The 26,132-nt window shown below is 42.5% G+C and overlaps 1 protein-coding gene across 3 annotated transcripts in view; it reads right to left on the bottom strand.

Annotated features, from left to right (window-relative positions):
• Nucleotides 1-224: 224 nt before the first annotated feature.
• Nucleotides 225-26,132, bottom strand: part of LOC148037718 (synaptotagmin-5-like) — an 85,072-nt gene continuing 59,164 nt past the window's right edge. For all 3 annotated transcript variants that reach the window (XM_087676668.1, XM_087676667.1, XM_087676666.1), the window contains exon 14: nucleotides 225-532. In XM_087676668.1, coding sequence (XP_087532794.1) covers nucleotides 383-532 — 150 coding nt within the window. In that variant the 3' untranslated portion in view covers nucleotides 225-382. The remainder of the gene's footprint in view (nucleotides 533-26,132) is intronic.

Consider the following 26,132-nt stretch of genomic DNA (forward strand, 5'->3'; position numbering starts at 1 on the left):
TCTCAAAAATACCGATCCCTAGTTAAAGTACATTTATAATCACAAATGAAAGCATGTGTGAAATAAATGTTACTAATGAACTAAGTTTAATTGGCCAACCAATCCCCAATTAGAGTAAGCAAAGAGCATTAACCACATGTACTTATGTGAATTCTTAAAAAGGGACAAATCCCTACTTAAAGTAGATTTACAACCACAAATACTTTATCTTACACACAACCTAGGCAAATGCAAATATGTTTTTGAGCAAAAAATAAAATTGTTTCCTAGTGACATACCATATAGTTGTATTTTACATACATGAGTAATGACTCACTTCAAATACTTTAAATCTACATGAAGTCCAAATGATGAAAAGAAAAGCACCAATTTGTAATAGTAACTAAAACATTGGACCAAGTGTCTCAATGCATTGCCATCTCAAATGAAAGAATATTTTTCCATATTGACTTTCAAGGAGCTCCAATTGCATGGTCCTCTCCACTTCTGTTAGCAAATGTGTTAGACTTATTCCACATCTTCCAAGCATCATCTGCACAATAAAGGAAAAAATCATTTAAAGAGGGAGAACACTTGAAAAAGGGGGGCATGTTACAAGACTAATTTTAAAGTAAATAGAAGTTGGAAAACTATGCAAATGTCTATAACTCATGAAAAACAATGGCCAATTCCACCTCAAATTTAGGAAAAACCCTCTTTCACTTCTACAAATTTCCAAGCGAGAGATAATCATCACTAATCTTTCCACCTTGGGATTAGTTGAGCTATTCTTTCAACCTTAAAATTGGCCAAAAGGAAAGAAACCTACTTATTCCTTGGACACTAAAACAACCTCTCCCAAGTCCCACCTTATAAAACACGACACATCAACCCTCCACGTTTGCAGATTGAGGACCTCCAAGAATGAGGTGGAACATGAGGAGTCTATTGCATACGTTGGCGAGGACATGCACTTTATATTAACCAGTTTTGTGATGAGTGGGATATTAAGCATCACTTGACCGCCCCTTATACCCCTTTCCAGAATGGTATGGCTAAGTGTATGAATAGGACTATCCAGGAGAGGATCCACAGTATGCTTAGCCAATCAAGCTTACCATAACATTTTTGGGCTGAGGCAGTCTCTACTATTGTGCATCTCATTAAAAGGTCACCTTGTAGTGGTATTGACTTCCAGGTTGCAAAGGAGGTATGGACAGGAAAGCCTGCCTCATATGCTCATTTGCGTGTCTTTGGATGTGAGGCCTTCTGCCATGTGCCCAAGGACAAACGCAATAAGTTGGATCCTAAAAGTGTGAAATGCATTTTCCTTGGCTATGGTGATACAGGTGAGATGGGATCCGCAGGTGTGAAAAGTGGTCCACAGCCATGATGTTGTATTCTATGAGATCCGCAAGTATGAAAAGTGGTCCGCAGCCATGATGTATTCTATGAGGACAAACTGCATATGTAGCCTGAGAAAGTTATTGAGATACGCAAGGTTATCTTTCAAGAGGAGTTCCCCTGCTCCCCCACAGCTAGCTAGACAGCTTGCACCAGCAACCGATCTTCATGGCCACGATGTTAGACAGGATGTTGCACAGGTAGCACAGCCCCCATTGATGCATTCTACTAGAGATAGACGATCTCCTAACCGTTATGAGCCCTCTATAAATTGTGTCTTGGTTACAGATGCAGGAGAGCCTCTCATCTATGATGAGGCTATGCATAGGGGTGACAATCACTCTTGGGAGAGGGCTATACAATCTAAGATTGACTCGTTGCTTAAGAATCATATGTGGAATTTGGTTTTATTGCCTAGTGGCAAGAGGGCTTTGCCTTGCAAGTGGGTGTATAAGTTGAAAAGTACCCCTAGATATCCGAAGCCGGCATACAAGGCTATATTGGTAGCGAAGGATTTTAAGTAGAAGCATGGTGTTGACTTTGATGAGGTTTACTCTTCTGTGGTTAAGATGACCACCCTACGCTTAGTCTTAGCTTTGGCTGCACAACTTAACTTGGACTTGTATCAGTTGGATGTCAAAACGGCTTCTTACATGGGGACGTGCATGATGAGATACACATGGAGCAACCTAAGGGCTTTGCAGAGTCTGGCAAGGAACACCTAGTGTGCAGATTGAGGAAGAGTCTTTATGACTTGAAGCAGAAATGATACCACAAATTTGATGCATTCATGCAGTCACAGGGCTACAGCCATAGTGCTATGGACCCATGCTTGTATATGAAGAAAGTGCGTAATGGTTCATTACTAATTTCAGTATTCTATATGGATGATATGCTTTTAGCAAGGAAAGCTCATGATAAGCTAGATGCTCTTAAGGTTCGGCTCAAGAAGAGCTTTGAGATGAAAGATTTCGAACAGGCTTCTCATATACTTGGTATGTGCATTACGCGTGATAGGTCTTAGGAACTACTTTATCTATCACAAAAGGACTATATCTATAAAGTACTTGAGCGCTTCTGTATGCAAGATGTGAAGCCTATTGGATATCCATTGCTTTCTCATGTGAAGATATCACAGGCCAATTGTCCACAAACAAATGAGAAAATGACTGAGATGGCCAAGATTCCCTATACATCCGCAGTAGGCAGTCTTATGTATGCCATGATAGCCACCCGTCCAGATATTGTATTTACAGTTAGTATTGTAGCACGTTATATTGCTATATCTGGCAAGAGGCATTGGGATGCTGTGAAGGGTATCATGAGGTACTTGAAGGGCATTATTGATATGTACATATGTTATGGTAGCTAGGATACAAGAGTTGTGGAATACACTAACTCTAACTATACAGGACATGCAAATAGCAAGAAGTCCACTTGGCTATGTGTTCACTTTTACTGGAGGTGTTGTTTCATGGATGTCCAGGATGCAGAAATGCATGGCCCTTTCTACTACAAAGCCTGAGTATGTTACAACCAATGAGGCTTGCAAGGAGGCCATTTGGTTGGGTCGTTTGGTTGCTGACCTTGGAATTGTAGATGCTATCCTTACACTGCATTCGGATTCTATGAGTGCTATCCAATTAACCAAGAATCTGGTCTTTCATGCAAAAACGAAACACATTGAGATGAGGTATTTCATTCGTGAGGTCATTGAGGATATGTTTGTTGACCTTGTCAAGATCTCAACTGGCTAGAATCTTGCAGACTTACTCATGAAAAGCCTCTCCACAGAGCGCTTTGCCTTCCTTAGGAGGTTGATAGGCATTGGATGAGATGACATGTTTCCTCATCATGTTATATCTATGTATATGTTGTACTGTATTTTCTTTTTTCTTTTCACTCCTTGTTGGAGTTCCCACATTGTGTGTGTCTCTCTCTCTCTTGCTCTTGCTCCTTCCACCATAGCTCTTGCTCTCACTTGTGCTTCCACTTCAGGGCTCACCTCCCTTCAGGACTTAGGAGAAAGGGATAGGGGTATGGAAGGCTATGAAAAGCTACATGTGGAATGGATGGTGGCCACTTGGCAAAATTGTGGGGACTAGGAGACAGGACTTCATAAGCAAGGAGAGCAGGGTTTCATTCAATCTCCCAACCTCCCCTTAAAATAGCTCATGGGGAGGGGAAAGACAACCCCTTCTACCACCATACTTTTTCTTTCAATCCATTCCTCTCCCTTCCATGTTTAATCACCTTTTATGGCCCTTTGCAAGTAGTAGGGTAGGAAAAAGAAAGGGGAGGAAGGGGGAGACATAATTTAAAACGATGGAAAATGAAAAATAACACAACAATCCTTTGATTAAGTCAAGTTGGTCCTACTCCAACAATTTCCCTCAGTTTTAACATCCAAGGTACATTAAAGTGCAATGGCCTAAGATATATCATATCAAACTCTTGGCTAAACATCTCTTGCAAATGAGCAACTTGCTTTGTATGGTTATGTATAATAATCAAATCATCAATATAAAGAATGATGAACACACAAAGATAGGCCTCCAAGTGAAAGTAAAGATTGGGCTCATGGTCTGATCGCCTAAAACTATTTCGAAGGAAGCAGCAGTAATCTCCTAATACCAAGCCCTAGGTGCCTACTTCACTCCATACAGAACAACAATAATTTGACTAATTAAAGATTCCTTGTTCCTAAACTTCCCTTAACTTTGACCATCTAGGAGGGTACATCAAAGTGCAGGTATTTGCACTTCACAAAATTCAAGAAAAGTGACCGAATAATCGTATTACTTGGAGCTAAGTAAGAAGAAACATCTAGTGAACCCATTGAGGGACTAGCAAAAGTCAAAGAGGTGAACATAGTAGAACTTGGAGAAGCCCCAAAACCCGTATATATTGCTAAACACCTCAATGAAGAGGACAAATCGTGGCTTTTGGACTCGTTGAAAGAATATCAAGATGTTTTCATATGGAGCTACTCTGACTTTAAGGAAGTCCCACTGTAAGTCCTTACATCATTCCGCTTAAGCCTGATGCCAAGCCTACCAAGTAAAGACCGTACTCCATGAATCTTCACTACCCCATCATGCCAAAGAAGAGATTGAGAAATTGCAAACAGTAGGATTCATCTATGAAATTGAGCATATTGATTAGGTATCACCGATTGTTGTAGTGCTCAAAAAAAGATAGCAAAATTCCAGTATGCATTAATTATAATAAGTTGGATGCTACAACATCACAAGACCACTATCCACTCCTCTACATTGATCATATGATTGAGTGAGTGGCAAGGAAGGAGCTTTATAGCTTCTTAGATAGATTTTCAGGATATAACCAAATCCAAGTCCACCCAAAAGATAGACCAACATTGCCTTTGCCATTGAGTGGGAGTGTTTGCATGCATTGTTATGCCTTTTGGGCTAACTAATGCCCCGACAACCTTCCAATGCCTCATGTGCACTATGTTTAAGGACATGCTGCAGGAATGACTAAGGTGTTCATGAACAATTTTTACATCCATTCTTATTGGGAGGAGCACCTTGAGAAGCTCAAGCTTGTCTTTGAGAGATGTCACCAATACCACTTGTCTTTGAATCCTCTCGAATGCCAATTTTGGGTAAAGCATGGTATCATCATGGGTCGTGTTGTATCCAAAAATGGAATTGCCACTAATACAGCTAAGATTAAAGTTATCATGAGCCTCTCCGCCCACCAATCCAAAGGGGGTTCAATGTTTTCTTAGCCATACTAGCTACTATTGTCATTTTGTACTCAATTATGATGCAACTGCTCGGCTACTTTATAACCTACTAGTCACTTGGGCCTGGATTGAGGGATGCCAAGCTGCCTACGAAGCATTGAAAAAGGCTCTCATAACAACACCTATTTTAAGAGCCCCAAACTAGACGATCACATTTCATGTGCACATTGATACATCCAAGATTACAATTGGCACAATGTTGTGCCGACCCAATGAATACAATGTCGATTTCCCTATAAGCTTCACTAGCCAATAGCTCATCGAGACCGAGATGAAATACTCAACCATAGAACATAATGGCTTAGCAATGGATTATGTTGTAAAGAAGTTTCACCATTATCTTCTCGCTACACCTTTCATTTTCTTTGTGGACCATCAAGCATTGCTTTATCTTGTGAACAAACCCTATGCTACCGGTCACATTGCCCGTTGGCTTCTCTTATTGTTAGAATACCGTTTTTTTATTGTTGTGTGGATAGGAAAATGGCACTTCATGAGTGACCACATATTACGAGTGACCCAGAAGAATAGACCATAGGAGTTGATGATCAACTTCTTGATGCTCACATGTTCCATATTCATCAAGAAACTCAACTCTTTAAGAGAGGCCAATTTAAGGCCTTAGTGGGCTGACGACATAGTGCAAATCTTTGAGGTAGGTCTACTAGAATGGCCCATCAAGAAAGGACAACTCATGCGCCTCTTAATTAAAGCCTGACCTTACCAATTGATCGCTAGTCAATTGTATTGCCTAGGGTAGGATGGCCTTATGAGGAGATACATTTGCGAACAAGAGATTGATATTGAGTTGGAAGAAGCTCATGGTGGCATTGCCAAAGGACACTTGGATGTAACCTCCACAGCAAGAAAAGTACTTCAATCACAATTAATGGTGGCCCACTCTTTTTAAAGACGCTACCCAATTTTTCAACACTATGATAAGTGCCAATAGACAAAATTTACCTACAGAAAGGATAGAATGAAACTTACAATAGTAATCACATGCCAACCCTTTGAGAAATGGAGTATAGACTTCATGGGACCTATTGGCCCAACGACTCAATACTCACAAGCCTGATACATCATCGTAGCCACGGATTATATGACAAAATGGACACAGGCTAGGGCCACCCCTAAAAATAATGCAAAAACCACCGCTTGATTTCTTTGGGAGCAAGTTATCTCATATTTCAGATGCCCCATCAAGGTTGTCAGTTATCAAGGGACGCACTTCCTCAATGAGGTAATTCAACAACTCATATCCATATTCTTGACTATCCATTGAAAATCCAGCCCCTACTATCCTTAGGCCAAAATACTCTGCCATATTGCTATTAGAGCGAGCTAGGGCAACCATCCTTACAACCAACCAATGTGAAATTGAATCCCTATGGAGGACAACCTTACACATTGTTGGATCATTGTAATTTAGGGGTCACAATCGAGATTGAAAGTATCTCACTCCTCTTCTATGTTCTTCCAAACACCGAAGGAGTCAGTATTGAAATTCTCTTAGGACGCACCTTCAGGTGCTTGACCATTGTAATATCAACTACATTGACAAACACATTCATCTCCACTTAGTTGATGCCCACATAATCACCACCTTCTCCCAAGGGAAGGTACGGCTTGAGGCTGCTCAAACCAAACGAACTCTTCAACCTAGCCAACACCCCAAACTACTATCTTCTTGACCCAACTCCTCCATGACCATAGGTGTAAGTAGAAACCTATTAGCATACCCTAACAATGGCATTGGCGACCTAAAACATCCTTCCAAGCCTTCATATCTCATACATCACGAACACATAGCCCCTCACACCAACACCGTAAGCCATGCTCCCACCCGCGCACATCACGTTGGATCCTTAAAATCCTTCTAGAAGTACAAGGCTACTATGAGGTTTGTCGAAGCCTTTGGTTGCCTAAAGAGCCCATGTCTAGACCCAAACCGATCCCTTTCCCTACCTCTCCCAATCTAACTCCTATAGAGCCCAAGCAGCACATGCCTATCACTGAACAGAGTTCCCCTTTTACCTCTCCTCCACATACTCCATCCCCTCAAGAGGACCAAAACTTGTCAGCACCCACCCTACCTACACACTTGGAAAAGGATACACTACCTTGAGAAGAGGATGTTCTTTCCGATATTCATACATCTGCTCCATATCAAATTAGTAGGTATTGACCCCACCACCAAATACCCTCAAGAGACCACACCAATGCCGCTCAATCTATAAAATGTCTGAAGATTTGTCAGTAATCTCCAACAAGCCAATTACGGATTGCTTCCTTCGGTAGTTTTGCCAAACTCTTTGCTCTCATGGACCTTGGATTAGCTGACCCTAACATGCTCTTGGTAGCGTCTCAGTGGCATTCTAGATGGAAAGAACATGAACACCTCTTTCACAAAAGTCTGACAGTCCCAAATCAATTAACACAAGAGATCCCACAAAAACAATTAGAAATTTTCCGAATACTTCCATCCTATGTTATGAATACAATTCTTAAGAACCCTCTCACTATCAATAGTTTAGAACAATTATGCGGATCTACTACTCATTTCTTGAATAAATGGTATTCCTTTCGACATGAGGTTGCAACACTCAAGAAGGAAGATCGTCACCACTATTGAACATAGAAAGATTGTAAGTTTCCTAAAGTATGATCCTACCATAGTTGCACTCGTACGTAGTACGAACTGGTTCATACTGTACCGTACCGTACGAATTCGTACCGTACCGTACTGTTGTTGTTTTGGTGGTGGTGGTGATTTTGTAGCCTTGATCGATCAACCAAGAAAGGGGGTGAAAGCTTGATTAGACTCCTCATACATGTTTTGTTATGATTTATCCTAGAGCCAAAGGCTATACATAAGGTATTCAAGCAGTTCCAAACGTTTCTAATTGATGTCCCATCATTTTTCACAACATGTTAGTGTCATCAATAAATAAACTCAGCACCATTTGAGAATCATCAAGTAGCTTAATCCTATTGATTTTACCTTTGTTCACAGCTCATATTGCACCACCCAACCCAAAACAATTAGTACACATTGCTAATAAAACTAGGTCAGAGGATAGCTTGGCCTAATGTACCTTCTGAGAGTACACGAATTAGTGAATGTACCATCGGTAGCTACTTTAGCCTTAGCAATGCCAAACACAACCATAACAAAATTCATAAATCTTTTACCAAAACCTTTGGTGTTTTGTTTGGTAACTGTTGGTCTCACAGGTCATTTTGGCCTCTTATAGACGTTAATAAAGCATCTCATGTCATTTCATCTCTCTCTCTCTCTCTCTCTCTCTCTCTCTCTCTCTCTCTCTCTCTCAAGCATACATGCCTCTTATTTGTATGATCATTTATGTATGATGTATCCACTCCTATGTATGTACTTGTAAGTTGTAGTGCATGTTGCGCATGCAGCATATGCCATAAAGGTTTTGGCATCTTACCCTCAAGTATTCATATTATATACTCCAATAGCATTGCTATTTAGACTTTAAACATCTGTTCTATCATCTATAGTTCAAAATAATGAAGTTAAATTTTTTTTTCGTACTAATATCATACCATACCTTATAAAATCTTAAGGTACCATTTAGTACCGTATTTTATCGTACCGTACTGTACCGTACTTTTCGTACCTCACAACTATGGATCCTACATACTGCAAGACCATATCTCTTCGCACCATCATTGAGTCTCGTGCACTATCTCCATCCAAGGACTTGCTTCACCATCCAGTCCTTGACAAGCTACCATGTGAAGAAAAACTCCACATCACCAATCACTTCAACAAACATTTCCTTCTGGATGGCCTCACGACGTCATATCTTTGTGAGTTCCTTGTCTACCCTAACAACTTAGATGCTCTTGCTGACTTACGAGTATAATCTAGACTTCTAGGACTTTTACCCTTGAATAAATGGCTCCTACTGTATATACAAATAAAACAATCATTTTCATGACCCAAAAATCCAAAAAATAGCCGCACACACTAAACCTAAGTCCCCAAGCTTGGAAGCATGCCTTATTTCTGCATGGGAAGAAAGCTTGACAACTAACCATAATCAAGCTTGAGAAGTGCTACCCTCAATCAACCAACAAAAGAAGTCAACCAGCAAAAAACATGACCCACCCATAGTAAAATTTCTTGTTATAGGTTAACTAGGTCAAAAGTTGGTAAGTAAAATTTTATTACAATGCTTTCTATGACAAGATTTAATCTTGAATTTTCTATTTTGCATATGGCAGCCCAACATGTTCCTCCTCTTAGACCTATCCCAACCCCCATACGCATCAAGGATGCCCTCAATGAAGATAAAGTTGTGTTCTCTACTCAACAACGGCTAGACTATGATATGAATATACAAGAATGAGGAGTAGGCCACCGCAAGTTCAAAGTACCGACCAACCTCACAAGCTTGGTAACCAAGCATCAAGCTATCCGAAATCTAGTCATCCTATGGCCTGGTTGAGTATGTCGAAGGCATGGAAACACCCATTCATTTTCTGACTTGTGATGGTCCCATCAGAAACTACAACCCTGATACTCGAACTAGCCGGTTATCTACTAAGTAAGAACAAGCCAACATTATGAAGACAAAGAAGTGAGGAAACCCTAGGTAAATGTCAAAGCGCCTTGTGTGACTCAACTCAACAATTGACAAAATCAACAATAGCTACAAATGGAGTTAATTTGAAAAATATCCCAAAGGAGGAACTAAGAGTCGCAACACAGGTGCTCCATCATATGTTCACTTACTATAAAAACCACAAACTACCCATCCAAGTGCCCAAAATGGTTGATGGAATCAATCACAACTTGAATGCATTATGTCTGAGTGCATCATAGAATCTTTAGCCAAAGCCCACAAAACCCTCCAAAAGAACCCTAGTGAAAAGCTCAACTAGTCAAAAGGAAAGTATAGCCTCAACTACTACAGAGGGGTCCTTATAAAAATTCTAACCGACAGTTTAAGAGTTCTCTCAAGGATGTCCTACCTCCAAGATATGTTGATCAACCACCGCCACCCCAAGGAAGTATTGGGGGGGGAATCTGAAAGTTACAATGAGGAAAGCAAGAAAATTAAGGAAAGAGAATAAGTGGATTACTCTAAAACATTTGACGAGGAGTAGACAAGCGGGCAAGGATTTGTGATTAGGTTAGGTCTAAGAAGGATATGAAGAAGATGGAGGAGAGAATAGTACAATCTATCAAAGAGCTCCTAATCAGAAAAGAAGAAAGTACAGGGAGCAAAAAGGGCAAAGAAAAGATTGGTGAAGGCTCACAAAGTGTTGAAGCAACCACACTATAGAACCTCATAACAACTATAGGATTGCAAAGTGAGGTCACAAACTTCACAAAGGCTAAAACCATAGAAGAAACTCTTGAAAAGACCAAACAAGAGCAAGATCAAAAAGTGGAGCTCACCAAAACTATCAAATTCCAAAAGTAAGTACAAAAGAGAAATGGAAGCCTTGCAAAAACTATGCTAAGAGCTCAAGAAGGAGAAAGTAGAAGCTCTTGCGAGCACGCAAGAGCTCTAGGAGTGGTTAAATGAAACACAAGAAACATATAGGAAGTTCATTATCCAATCAGAGGAACAAGCACAAGACCTCCAAAATCAACTCCAACAGAGTAATTCCATGCTTCAAGAGAAAAACACACAACTGATGGAACTATGATAGCAATTATAGGAGATGAACCTCCAACTTACTAATGCCATGCTCCGACTATCACAAGAGGTAGCAAAAACAGACCTATAAGAAAGAGAGACACAAGAACATCAATAGATGCAAGGACAATAGAAGCTTGCATGTGCAAGCCTCCAAGAAAGTATAGCCACCTAACTAACCGGAGCTGTGAATTCAGTGGAAAATCATATTGAGAAGCTCTATGAAGAAACCCTTATGAAGATGTCCACTGACTTGGACATAGCACTATATAGTGAAAGCCAACATAAAGTGAAAATGGAAGCATATAGGCATGCTACGCAAAGCAACAATAAGTATTTAGAGAAGCTGCCTTATTGGCTCACATTCCACAAACAAAGGACAATCAAAGCCTGACTAGGCTTGTTGGCTCGTACCTTAGAAGGATCAAAGCAAATTCAAGGAATCGATCTGTTGGCTATAGCGCACACCAAAGAAGATTTAATCTATCATCTGAACCAAAAAGGGTACGGGCAGAGAGAGTTAAAAGTAATAGGCCTAACTAGAAACAAGTACCTTAGAGACTCCCCTTGTTCTCAAGCCACTAGATGTCATGACACCACCCACAAATCTGCCCAACAAGACAAACTTTGATTTTGGAGAATCAGTGGAGCAACCAATGGAGGAAACCCTAGAACAAAAAGAAGCTTATGAAGCCATAATTGAGCAGTTTAAGACACAGCAGCAGAAGGTCCTGGATTTTCCCCTTCCATCTAAAATCCTAGTTGATGCAAAGCAAGCAAACCTTGAAGAGATACCCATGCACAATGCAAGTAATCATCCAAGCAGCTAAAAGCATAGCAGAAAAATGGACAAGGCAACTTGATATAGAAGCTTTTAAGGAATCTTGTCAGGCCACAAGAAGCAAAAGCAGATACCTTACCATGAAACCATGACAAGCCTAGCCAAGACAATTGGAATGGAGATACCCTAACCTAGAAAACGACAAGATGGCTTGGCAAACCTTTGTCTACTCAAGCAACATCATGAAGGTGAACCCACTCCATTGCCCCTACCTTGTCGATATGGCAAAGAATACAAGGAAGGAGAATATGGTAGGTATAACTTTCCCAAAATTCCCAATGTAAGAGCCAATAATAAGAAAAAGGCCTACCTCTTCCAACCCCTTGACCTCATCCCATCTTTTACCATTTTTGTGAGAATATTCACTAACTGCCCTGATCCTTTTTTTATCATCACTTGCAACTATCTCGGTTTTCTCATTACATTACCGCGACAGCCAATCACTCCATATGAGGAGCGACTTCTGTCACTTTTTTTAAATGTGAATACAAGGGTTGACCGAGTGGCAATGATATGGCTTTATTTTAGAGCTGCACTATTACCTTCTTATTATATTGAGCTAAGGAAGATATGGTGAATAGTTGGTTTGCACTATGTACACCCCTCTTCTACCCTGAGTTGCACTTGCAACTACGCAATTCACTTAAAGAATGCATGGTCAACATGGGATGCCTTTAGCATGCACTTAGGCTAGTTACTAACCAGCGTGACTACTTGCCAAGATCATTGACCCAAAAACAAAAAGAGAAACAAGGTGACATGCTCTCAACACCTATGGGTCCATCCCCTAGCCCGTGCCACCGCACCACAACGCTAGAGCACACTAAGGGCACGACAGCTCGAGCATGCTTCATAGAATTGTTACCTTGGGTGTCACACCACACCTAAACCTACACCAACTAGGTCCTCAAAAGTGCGGCAACATTCCAAGTATACTTGGAACTCAACCCATCTCCGAGTTGCACAGCATGCATACTCCACATAACATTGGACAGGTAGACACACCCCTCAAGGAGTATAGAACAATATGACATGCACATAGAGTGCCTAAAGACCCCTCAACAATCGTTGACCTACATTTTCTTCTTCCTACGAACTCCTCCAACTCTCACCATCACCAACTGAGCACCCCCTCCACAGGACCATTGCATTGACCGTCCCAACACACTCTACTAGCCTCATTTTGCTCTAAGTGGAGTGAGTGCCATGGGACCGTCACTTGACTAGGAGTGGGACAAATGTTATTCGGTTGAAAAAACAAGACTTAAACAGAAAGAAAAGCATAAGAGCCACAAAAAATTTTGAAATTACTACGCTTGAAAAAGAAATCAACTATTGTAAGGGAGGGTTGGCCATGCAAATTGTAATTAAATCCAGTAGCACTTAGGATAGAAAAACGGAATTGAGTGCATGCTTAAAGAGAAGACTAGTCTTTGGCCAAAAAAGTGGGTTGAATGCCCAAGGGAGATGGAAAAACCCTAACCTTAAAAAATTGTATTAAATAATGAAAAAGAATGGAAAAGGTTATTCGTGTGTATGCTCATTCCTTGTTGTCAATTCCTTGTTTTCCACTATGACAAAGAGTGAGCAAGTGAGAGCTTGAGAGAGGGAGAGTGTGAGAGTGAGAGACCAATGGTGAAGCTCCTATCTATTCTCTTGAGTACTCTCTTATGCCTATCCTCATACTCCTTTGCATGTGAAGGCCGTAAAGGGTGAGAAGGGATAGTAGGTGCATGTGTGAGTCATGGAGCCTTCCAACAGCTACCTTCATTCTTGAAGAAAGGCCAAGGGAGCTCATGTTAACCCTCAAACAACAAGGTGGAAAAGCCGGAAAATCTAAAGCAAAAGACAAGGCCAAGGAAAAAGTGAAACAGAAGACGAAGGCACGCCAAGAAGAATCTGGAAACACAAGAAATGCAGAAAAGTCCTAAATCAAGAAAAAAAACGCACGAGAAAAAGCGTGAGTCTATACTTTTGTAAAAAAGCGCAAGGCGCACCCTGATTTATTTTACGAGTGCCACGCTCTCACCCGTGCAATTTGTTAAGGTGGTCGGGCGATAGGAAGGAAGCTAGGAAGATAGAAGAACAATGGGACAAAGGACCTAGGCAACGAGCGGCCATGTAAAAAAGAGGATAAGGGGATGACCGCCCAAAAGGGATTTAGGGTTTTGTATATAAAGTTGAAAAGTGAATGAGAAGCTCATTCTTGTGTGTGGCAAAAAACTTCTTCTTCTTCTCTTCTTCTTGCCTTCTTGCTTGTGCTTGAGAGAGAGAGTGAGTGAGTGTGAGGGAGTAAGGGAGTGAGTGGGGGATCGAGGAGAAGAAGCTCCCTATCTCCTCTCTTCATCTTATTCTCTTCTCTACTCTTCTCTTGTCTCGCGCGCCTATGGAGGATGAAGCTTGTTGGAGAGGGATTGAGCTTGATTGAGCTTGCCTCAAGGATTGTGGAGCTACCAACGTGCACGGGAGAGGAGGGTACTCGATCAGGCATCAAGGCAAGCTCACTACACCCCATAGGTAGGGAGGGCGCGTCGGCTATGTGAGAGGTAGCCATGGCCGCTCGGCTTGAAACGCTTGACCAATAAGCGGTCCGTAGGTCTCGAGGGTTGAGCTTGAAGCTCCCTTCATTTTGGTTCTGTTGCCGGGACCGACGGAATCGAGCCATGAGCGTCACGCGCTTCGAATCGAGCATAGAAGTAGGGTTTTCAGCCCGAACCGGTGCTTGAGATAGATAGGAGATTTAGATGGTTTGATCTTCGGAACAAGTAAGTATTTTGGTTTGTTGTTGAGTAGGCAAGTAGGTAAATCAACCTCAGTCACTGTTTTTGATTTTGTTGCACTAGGATAGGATTAGGACTAAGGAAACAGGGAAAACAAAAGGGTTTTCTACTGCTGAAAACAGGCTGAAAACTAGGAGAAAGGGGCATAAAATCTAGATCTTGAGTACATGGGTGCAAGAGGGGCAACCATAAGGTTGAAGGAGACTTGGGTAGGGCAATAAGAGGCTCAAAAGATCAGGGGAAGCATCATTTTGCAGTCAGACATCAAGAGAGAGAGAGAGAGAGAGAGAGAGAGAGAGACTGTGAGTGCAGGTATAGAAGGGATTCGATCCGGTCGTTTTGCTGTCGCCCAGCCATTCCAGGTATTCCTTGACCTTATTTGAGTTGTGCTTATTTAATCTGGAAAGTTAGAGCTTGTATCAGGACCCCCGCACGTAGCATTCGTCATTCGCGCCCTCACAATTGCGTCGCGGCAAACGCAATCGGACCAGGCTGCAAGTGTCCAAGTCCCAAAATCGGACACTCGGACTGTCCGATTCTCAGAGTGGAACCGTCTACCAGTTGGACTGTCTACCAGCCGGACCGTCCGACTCGAACGCACCACCTTAGAGTCGGACCACCCGGTCTGATCGGACCAACTATGCGATCGAACCGTCCGACTCTGCCAGTCGGACACTGCCACGTGGCAGGAGGACCCATTTTTAGGCTCAAAAGGTCTGATTCTGGGAATCGGACCACCAAGACAGAACATTTTAAACTGGTAAGTGAGCCACCTCCTCAGGCCAAGGTCACTTCAAACACACCCCCAAACATCCTGAGTACCTGGCCCGTCTCTCAAAAGCCAGAAATTGAAGAAGCCACACCTGGGCAGCCTAAAGTCAATCTCTAGTAGCAGGCCATAGAACAGACGAGATTTAGAGCTGAAACTGACCCTCAGATTGTTGAGATATCGAGCTCCACTCGTGATATACCAGGGTAACCGTTGTGCATTTATGTCACCGACTTGTCAGTTGCAGATGCGATTGGTACACCGCCCATGAATAATAGCTAGATGACAGCTATCCTTATCTACTCTAGTTCGTGGCTCAGTTAGTATGCCACCTTAGTTAGTTGAGTTTGGTTTGAGACCCATATATAGGGTTCTTCTATTTCTATGTACTTGAGTTTTTTTGGCTTACACAACTAAGAAGAGGAAAACTGTTTTCAGCCTCCACCCTTGTGTGTATTCCCCCATTGTGCAAGCAAGAAAGCTATAAGTGAGACTCCTTCCTTCTCTCCCACAATCTTGACATGATATCAGAGCCTTGTTCGTGATAAGGAGCTCAAGAAAGCAAACCAAGCTCGCGGTGTTCTGGTAAGAGGAGCAGTGTTGCTTTCATTTTTTGTTTTGGAAGCAGATCTCTGCAGGTAGCACAGCCGGAAATTGCAAGAGTGCATTGTCTCATATTAAGACGCCCTTCGCAGTGAAGCAAGAGACCCTGTTTTTTTTATTTAAGGCCATTTCGGGGCCTGTTTTGGAGGCGGAAGTTTTCTGCACGCACTCAGGAAAAGGCCCAATTTTATGATGTGCAGCCACTGTTCTACAGGTCGGTGATAAGTTACTGTAGAAATTGCATCATATGCATGTGTGCAGAGACATTGGGAGTTACAGAATCATCCTTGTTGCCTGTTAATGTAAAATCGTCACTAGGAAGTGACTGTGTGGTTAAATAGCACTTTCGTCAGTTTTGCAGATTTGCCCTTGTGAGGCTGAAGCTGTGTTCTCTGCAATGACAGAATTTTTTGCAGTATTCTGTAATGGCGTCTAATTCTCTTTCACAGATTGTAACTGAAAAGCTTGACAAGAACAACTTCCAAGCATGGAAGTTTAGAATGACGAATTTCCTTATGGGAAAAGGATATTGGGAATTTGTTGCAGGAAATGAAGAAGAACCAGTTCTTTCTGATGTTCCCAATCAATAGCAAATGCAAGCATTTAAAGCATAGTATGAGAGAGCCAGGAAAGTTATGTATTGACTGTCTATCAGCATTTCAGACTCTATGATTGTGCATATTCAGGATGCAAGTACGCCAAAGGAGACATGGGATACTTTGTCAAAAATGTATAGCACAAATACACAAGCCAGGAAAATACAGCTCGAGCAAGAGTTGCATAATGTGCAAAGAGAAAATATGAGCATCAATGACTACCACATGAAGATTAAGAAGATTGCAGATGCACTTGCTTCCATTGGGTCGCCAGTGGAAGATGATTTAGTTTCAGTGACCTTGAATGGTCTAGGAAAGGATTATGCACAGTTTCGAACATCCATTTCCGTCGGTGAAAGATTTCCTGATTTTAAGGAGTTGATTGCTCTTCTAATTTCTGAGCAGAGAAATAGTGGTGCATCTTCTTTAGGAGGAACTTCAAAAGAAGCCGTCTTCTACTCAAATGCTCGAAGAGCTACGTAGAGGCAGAGGTAGAGGAGGCCGATCTGGAGGCCGTGGTATAAATCAGAATATGCAACAAACTCAAGAAAACAAGTCCTATGGAGGAGGACGTGGTAACTTTAGAGGCAGGGGGAGCCAAAGAGGTCGTGGTGGATGGCAAAGAGGCCAAATGCAAACAGTAATGTTGAATGCTACTACTGTGGTAAAATGGGTCATATGGCTAAAGACTGCTATAAAAAACAGAATGACATCATGAATGGAAAATTGCAACAAGGGAATTATGCATCTTCTAATAGACAGGGTGATGACAGAAATGAGCATTTGTTTATGGTGCAGCACATGAACAATTCTGTGACAAGTGCAGAAGAAAGCAACGATGTATGGTATGTTGACTCAGGTGCCTCGAACCACATGACAGGTCATGCAGAATGGATGGAGGATGCAAGGAAAATGGAAAAACCAGGATTTGTGGAGACTGGTGATGGTACTGCACATCCTATTGTACAGATTGGAAAAATTCATGTCTATGCAGGATGGGAAAAAGAAATACATGTCCGATGTATTTCATGTCCCGAATATCACCAAGAATCTGGTTTCTGTTGGTCAAATGGTTGAGCAAGGCTTGCAGGTCAGATTTAATCCTCATGGATGCTTTGTTGAGGATATGAAAAATAAAGGTCGCTTGATAGCAAAAGGAAATAAGAATGGCAGAATGTTTACGTTGGATGCAGACATGTCTGAATTGAGTGCAGCAATGTTTGCACATGGGACCGGTGTAGTTGCAGATATTGATATCTGGCATAAACGCATTGGTCATGTTAATGTACAACGACTTAAATCAATGCAAGCCCAAAATATTGTTGCATGATTGCCTAAATTCAAGGTTGCAGAAATGCATAAGATATGTGAAGCCTGTCAGTTTGAAAAACAAGCAAGGAAACCATTTCCTAGACATGTTCAAGAGAGTAAGAAGCCATTGGAATTAATCCACTCTGATGTGTGGACTACTAAAGCTGCATCTCTTGGAGGCTGTCATTATTTTGTCACTTTTATTGATGATTATAGCAGAAAAGTTTGGGTGTATTTTATGAAAGAGAAAAGTGAAGTTTTTGGGTATTTCAAAACTCTTAAAGCTATGGTTGAAAAAGAAACAGGCCTGCAAATAAAATGCCTAAGGTTAGATGGAGGGGGAGAATACCTCTCAAATGAGTTTGCAAGGTTCCTGCAAGAGCATGGCATAAAGCAGCAATATTCATGCAGTCATACCCCACAGCAAAATGGAATTACAGAAAGGAAAAACAGGCATATTGGAGAGGCATCTCGTGCCATGCTCAACGAAAAAGACTTGCCAGATTTTTACTGGGCTGAGGCAGTTGCTACAGCAGTCTACATAATGAACAGGACTCTCACTGCAACAATACATGGGATGACTCCAGAGGAGAGGACTTGATGGACCCGAGGCGTAGATCCCATCTGGAAAAGCTAATGTATTCCCCTTCGATAAAAGAAATGACAACGAGGGATCTACTGATACATTCTTTGAAGAGATTCCTGAACTATCTCAATAATATATTCTTTTACTCCTTAGTGAAAAGTGAACTCGAGTCATGGATACTTCATAAGGAAAGCCTGGGATCCTAAAGAGACTTAGGCACTGGTGACGGTGAGACTCAGCCTACTAAAGAGTAAGACCTTGGACACTAAATTGTTTCACACAAATAGATGGATAATCATCCGTTTTTGCCATAGCAAGCTTCAGTCCCCTGTCAATACTTCCATTCTTAGGTCAGCTATGCGTTTGACATATCAAAACAATTGATACGGAATCATCGCAATGATACAAGTTCTGATAGGAAACCAGATATTTCTCATTTGAAATTTTTTTGTTGCATTACCTATGTTCATGTGCCAGATGAGTTGAGATCCAAGTTGAATCCAAAAGCTGAGAAGTGCATCTTTATTGGTTACTCTCTACAGCAGAAAGGGTATAGATGCTATAACCCTTCTACACGTAAGTTTACAGTGAGCAGAGATGTTTTTGATGAGATGAGTAGCTGGTATAAACCAGTAAATGTGATTGATGATGTAGATGCACAAAATGGAAATACTGCACAGAATTCACAGCAGCAGTCACAAAATATTAGTGGACCTGGAGTGTCCTCTAGCAGTGGTTCATATTCTTCGCCATGGACAGGCAGATTGAGATCAGGAAAATCTCCTTAAAACAATGCAGATAGTGGTATGCAGGTTTCACGAAAAGGAAAAGAGAAGGTAGATCAGTCCATGTTTGATGTGAATGCAGGTCACTCTTATGTGGATGGTGAATCCAGTGGCTCAGAACAGAGCATTGATGATGAGTTGGGTATTCCTTCTATTGTTACACCTGGAGTAAGGAAGACCAGGGATGTTTTGAGAGCACCTGGGAGTGAACCTACTTTGCGCAGGTCTACCAGAGCTAGGTATCCTGTGGATAGGCTGAAATATGATGGATTTACAGCCATTCACTATGCCTATATGGTCAAAGTGATACAGGAACCAGAACCCACTTCTTTTGAGCAAGCCATGGAAAAAGAAAGATGAGAGAAAGCCATGGATGAAGAAATGGATGCCTTGGAAGCAAATGCTACATGGGAATTGGTACATTTGCCTAAAGGTAAGAATGCAATTGGCTGTAAGTGGGTTTATAAGGTGAAGCACAATGCAAATGGTTCTGTGAACAGATACAAGGCAATATTAGTAGTCAAGGGGTATGCATAAACATATGGCATTGACTATGAAGAAACATTCAGTCCGGTTGCAAGGATGGCAACCGTAAGAGCAGTCATTGCTACGGCTGCATCAAAGGAATGGTATTTACATCAGATGGATGTAAAGAATGTCTTCTTGCATGGTGATTTGCAAGAAGAGGTATATATGGAGCAGCCACCAGGTTATGTGCATGTTGTTCATCCTGAGTTTGTTTGCAGGTTGAAGAAAGCATTGTATGGCTTGAAGCAAGCACCTAGAGCATGGTCTGACAAGATAGGACAGTATCTTGTCACTATTGGCTTTTAGATTTCCAAGGCAGATTTCTCACTTTATGTGAGAAAAACAGAGAAAGATATTATACTACTTGTCATTTATGTTGATGATTTGATTATGACAGGTGACAGTGATGAAGATATCCTTCATGTGAAAATGCTATTGAAGCAGAAGTTTGAGATGAAGGATTTGGGAGAGCTGCGTTATTTCTTGGGCATTGAGGTGATTAGATCACCAAGTGGAATACGGCTCTTGCAGAGGCAGTATGGATTGGACATGCTGTCCAAATATGGAATAACAGACTGTAAGCCTATTTCAGTTCCTTTGGAGCAGAATGTGAAGCTGAGCACAGATGCAGGTGAGACCAAGTGGGATACGACTCTTGCAGAGGCAGTATGGATTGGACATGCTGTCCAAATATGGGATGACAGGCTGTAAGCCTATTTCAATTCCTTTGGAGCAGAATGTGAAGCTGAGCACAGATGCAGGTGAGCTTCTGGAAAAGCCTGCTATGTACAAACGCATAGTAGGAAGTTTGATTTATATGACTATTACCAGGCCAGATTTGAGCTATGCTGTTGGATTGGTAAGTCAGTTTATGCAGGCTCCAAGGAAACCGCATTTGGATGCGGCTAGACGCATACTCAGATATGTAAAGTCCACATTGCAGTATGGACTATTTTATGAGACTGGGGTTCAGATATAGTTGCATGGATACACTGATGCTGATTGGGTTGGTAGTATTTCTGATAGACGATCTACCAGTGGATATGTGTTCTCTTTTGGAAGTGCTGCAGTTACTTGGAGCAGTAAGAAACAGCCTACAGTTGCCTTGTCCAGCATAGAGGCTGAGTACAGGGGTGCAGCAATGGCTGCATGTGAGGTAGCTTGGTTGCACAAGCTACTTTATGATATGCATCAGCCTACAAATGGTCCAGTTGTCATTTATTGTGACAACATGACTAGTATACACTTGGCAAATAACCCAGTCTATCATGCTAGAACAAAGCACATTGAGGTGCATTATCACTATGTGCGGAAGAGGGTTTTACTAGGTCTTATTGATCTAGTTTATGTCAGCACAGAGGATCAGGTAGCTGACATATTCACGAAGGCATTGGGCGCAGAGAAGTTGCGCAAGTTTAGAGACCTGCTTGGTGTGCAAGAATTGGGATTGAGCTCGAGGGGGAGTGTTGAGATATCGAGCTCTACTCGTGATATGCCAGGGTGACCGTTGTGCATTTATGTCACCGACTTGTCAGTTGCAGATGCGGTTGGTACACCGCCCATGAATAATAGCTAGATGACAGCTATCCTTATCTACTCTAGTTCGTGGCTCAGTTAGTATGCCACCTTAGTTAGTTGAGTTTGGTTTGAGACCCATATATAGGGTTCTTCTATTTCTATGTACTTGAGTTCTTTTGGCTTACACAACTAAGAAGAGGAAAACTGTTTTCAGCCTCCACCCTTGTGTGTATTCCCCCATTGTGCAAGCAAGAAAGCTATAAGTGAGACTCCTTCCTTCTCTCCCACAATCTTGACACAGATTTCAATCCGGCCTTGACGGAGTGTAAAGTGTGCAACATAAACCCTAGACAATACGAGAGGATAGCCAAGAAATGCACTTAGAGCCATATTAGGCTACGAAGAAAGAGAGAAAAGTGAAAACTGCATTGTTCATTTTGCATTCGCACCCCACGCTAATTTCATCATTTGAAGTGCACTAAAAGAGAGAAAGCCTGATTTGGCACTGTGGACTGGAAAACACTAAGCACAAGTGTGAATAAAATTGACAGATGCTTTCAATAACAAGGAACTCACGTAGAATCATAATAATTCAAAGAACCCACCAGTAGGAGCAGACCCTGAGACATAGCTGGGGGCTATAGAGCCTCATTAATAGAACCCCGGACCCCCGTAGAGGGGGACCCCTCCGCGAGAAAAAACGTGCGCCGTGACAGGTCCTCCAAATTAGACCCTAGTGTAGTAATGGCTCTACACAAGCATGGATTCTCACTTGCAAAGAAGCAACCGAAAGCCCATACCCGAACAAAGACAAACAGATAACCTAGAACTTCAATGGGCCAATCTAGCCAACAAGGGCAAAAAGGCCACACTGCAAAAACGTGTATGTGTTGCGTCCGGACTGTATCTAGTCAAAGCGGAATGGAACAACATCGAGCTACAACTGCGAGGATGACTAAACATGACAGTCTTAATGATAGATGCACCTTGAACGACACTGATAAACGACCCAAGAAATCAGTGGAGAATCCACATCTGGTCGTGTAATCGGAGACTCAAGGGCATGTATCAGAAGGCTTGAATTTACAAGTCAAGATCCAAAAGACGAAGACATAGTACCACCTACTTGTCTTAGGGTCAAACTCACTGCAAAAAGGAAGCATTGTGTTAACACTCTCATTGATAAAGAAGCTGATTTTAATATCTTGACCTATGAAGCATGGACCCTACTAGGCCAACCAGAGCTCACACCGACTAATGCAACTCTTAACCCTTATGGGGAACACCCACAAGCACTTATAGGGAAGTGCAGCATCCTTGTAACCATCGAAACTGAAAGCTTGCCTATCCTATTCCATGTAGCTCCAAATAGTGCTAATTGTGGAAAGGAAACCCTCCTAGGACGACCCTTCAAAAGGGCGACGAAGTGTGAGGCCGATTATGTAGCACAGAGGATACACGTGAAGCTATCGGGTGTGAGGATAATCGCAACCTTTAGCAAGGGTAGCCTCATTAAACCTCCAGGGAAAGACAAGGAATGTTCTGACATACTAGGCAAGCCTAGTAACAAGAGTAAGAACTCGTTGAAAGAGTTGATACAAGCACATGTTGAACAAAGAGAACCAGTGAGCGAGGCCATGCTTGAAACAAAAAGGTCAGGAGACAATGCCAAAGACAGGCTTTGGACTTACAAATATCGTAAAAGACCACAAAAGAAGCCCAAGCCTTACAAACAAAGGCATCCACGAAGAGCCAGCACAATGCGGCGATAGATATCCAAAGCGTTGCTATGTGCTCAAGGGTATTACACAGGTAACCGATGGATTTGGGTACCAAAGCCCACGGCTAAACCACCTCTATCAGTCGAAGGCCAGATCGTATCAAAAGCAGGGAAGCGCATGCGAAAATCTAAACGAAAAACCAAGTTTTGAGTCAAAGACATTAGAGTGACCGAGCCCCTCACGATCAAAATCAAGAAACCAAACGATCGTTGAGGTACGCAAAAGCCACTAGTGCCCAAGGAGCCTTTGATTTCCCAAGTGGATAACAAGCATCATAGGCACAACGTTACTCATGGCAAGGTTGAATGCTCAACAATGCAAATGGCAGAATCATCTAACAGCCATGAGCAAATCTCCCAACCAATGTCAAAGCCACTCAGGAGTCCCAAGTCTCCTACACCCTCTTTTCCTAAACGGGCACGGGAAGCACAACAACAGTCATCAAGTGCAGCCGCTCAATCCCAATCTTTATCTCCATCCAAGCTTCCAGATGTCCAAGAGATGGGACATCACACCACTCGTAGCTCTCAACCCAAGGATATGACTATGCAATCAAATGTGACTAGATCAACTGAGGCTCGATCTGCACAAGTGAATGCTCAAAGGGCAACAAAAGACACAACCACTTCCAATCTGCCTGAGGACCTAACACCGCAATCTACTAACAGTAGCCAGTCCACTGAACTAGCCATTACTACTTCCAATCAGGAATCACAGCAGTCACAGCCTTTGGCCGTGACGACACCTCTGGTGGAAGGTGTCCTTGGCCATTCACCTATGAAAGAGATGTCGCAACCAACATCTTTGATACCCTTGGCACTGCCAAAGCACCTGAAGCCTAGGCTTGAGGAGAGATCTCTCGAAGAGGTGGCCAAGGAGAGGGTACATCTGACCAATCAATCTAGCAAGGCTATTCAGCAGGCCGTAGCCATGCCCCATAAGGACACACTAGAGAAAGAGAATGTTGGGGCCCAACCAAACACATCAACAGTTGACCTGGTTCAGGGTCCTGAGTTCTTAAAGAATGCACCGCAATTGCCCAAGAAAAAAGAGGAGAAAACAGCCGCAGTTACTAGTAGCTGTAGACACCAAGAAGATTGAGACCAAGAGCGCTGATGAGCTGAGGAATAAAGCATCGAGTCCATCTACTAAAAAGCCCGCTGCCATCTCTCCTAACAACGGTGAAACCTCAGACACATCCGTGTGCTCTAAAAAATCAAAGCAACCATTACCATCAATGGTTGCTTACAACACTTAATCCACCGACAACAGAACCCGCACTGACCAATCAAGAGTGAATACAACACTGTCACAACAGGGTAATAAGACTATACCGGTCACATCCAAGGAGAACCATGACACAATAGCAGCAAGGCCTCAGGAGAAACATGGAAACCCCGAGAGCATAAGCAATCCTAGCATTGACTAATCTTGCTCATCTAGGCCTAAATCCCCAGCTGTGCTAAAGCCTAGGGAAACTCCTAGAACCTTGCATAAGATAGCAACTGAGCAAGCCCTCATCGAACATAGAAATGTCGCAGAATGCTTAACTGAGTTGGATGCTAAGCTCAAAGTGTTCACACGTGTCTATGTCCTTGCAAACATGGGCACATTTCCTAGGGAGCAGCTTGAAGAATACTTGCCATTTCCCCTATTCTAGGAAGAGCAAGAACATCTTGACGAGCACTATGGCAAGCTCCTGTATGAACGCATGCGACTCATTTCTAATGAGAAAGCCAACGAACTACGCTTAACTGTGGCATTCAATGATGTGCTCTGCCAACCAAATCTCTTAGAGATAGAGCAACTAAAGCGACAATCAAAGGGTCGAAGTCAATTCGAAAAGCGTTGGTTTAAAAACCGCATTACAATGGCCGAACTGAGAGCCCAAATTATGACAGTCTTAGAGGAGCGATTGGCCAAATGGCGATCTCAAAGAGATCCAATCTATGTGACGCCAACTTCCTTTCGAGTGCTGACTGCCATTCGAGGTATGGACTTAGCCGAAACTAGTGAAGAAAACTCTCTAATTGATAAGATTCTCACTGAGAAGGAGCTACATATTGCGAGTAGACTCGGACAAGGTACCATATTACTCGATGTTGCAAAATATGTATTGTTATTAAGTAAGTTGCCATGAGTACTAGATGCTTGTGCCACACTCCAATACAATCTTGAGTTCTACAATTGGTTTTTATCCTCACAAAGTGACATGGACAAATAAACAATGAGTTTTGTGACCCTATATAGATAATATCAACACACACAAGCAATAATAGTCGAGCGCAGGGAGAAGAGTTGGGTTTAACAAGCTGAGCTTTTCAAGTCCTCTCACCACACGTCTAAAAGTCGTGTGACCATTTCCGTCTCCAAGTGGAGGGACCGCCATAGGAAACCCTGACCAACATCCCTGACGGCGTAGACAGGGCGCCGTCCCCTTCTATATACATTTTCCCTTTTCGGTCTATCCTTCCAGGGACGAGCCCTGCTCCACTCCATCACAACCAGTCCACACAACTTAGCATAAGCCAAGTTCTGCTAATGGCTGGAATACACTCCGCAGTCGAAGCAGGACAAATATCATTACGGGGGCCGTCCCTCTACAACAAACGCTGCATGCCTCACCTCACCCCTCCTCCTCATAAGCACTTGATAATCCACTGTTTAATCCCTTTCGTGCAAATAATTCTATCCTGCCTCAAAGCCTAACCTTGGTTCACATTTTGCAGATTTTCCCACAGTAGCCATCATGAAGCACACAATGCAACTGGCATGCAAGGAAGCTCTCCTCCACAGAAGGGAGCATAAGGCACAAGCGCCTCCACCAGAGCGATATGTGCCTACCCTGCACCGAAAAGAGGCCCCAAGAGACACTGCCCAAGACGAAGGCCGAAAACTCCTCAAGCCAAGAGGACGAAGACTCAAGGGAGCACCTGGGATATAGCAACACCGGCCTTGCAGGCCCTCACCAAACGCTCGGACACCAGGTGCTCGAAAGAGGAGAAGGCAGCTAGAAACAAGCTGAAATTTGATGAATTATTTAAAAGCATTCTTGAAACAGCTGCGGCTAGGGACTACACAATTCGAGTCCCGGTCGATATCTTTCCTGCCCGACCTGATGGAAGCCCCTCACCAGCACAGCCCCAGTCGTCCAACCACCCAAACTCACTCCGCCTCATACAAATAGAATAGTCT

Source organism: Lygodium microphyllum, chromosome 4 (assembly GCF_053477565.2).
Source record: "Lygodium microphyllum isolate KBCC chromosome 4, Lygodium_microphyllum_v1.1.10, whole genome shotgun sequence".
Lineage (NCBI taxonomy): Eukaryota > Viridiplantae > Streptophyta > Polypodiopsida > Schizaeales > Lygodiaceae > Lygodium > Lygodium microphyllum.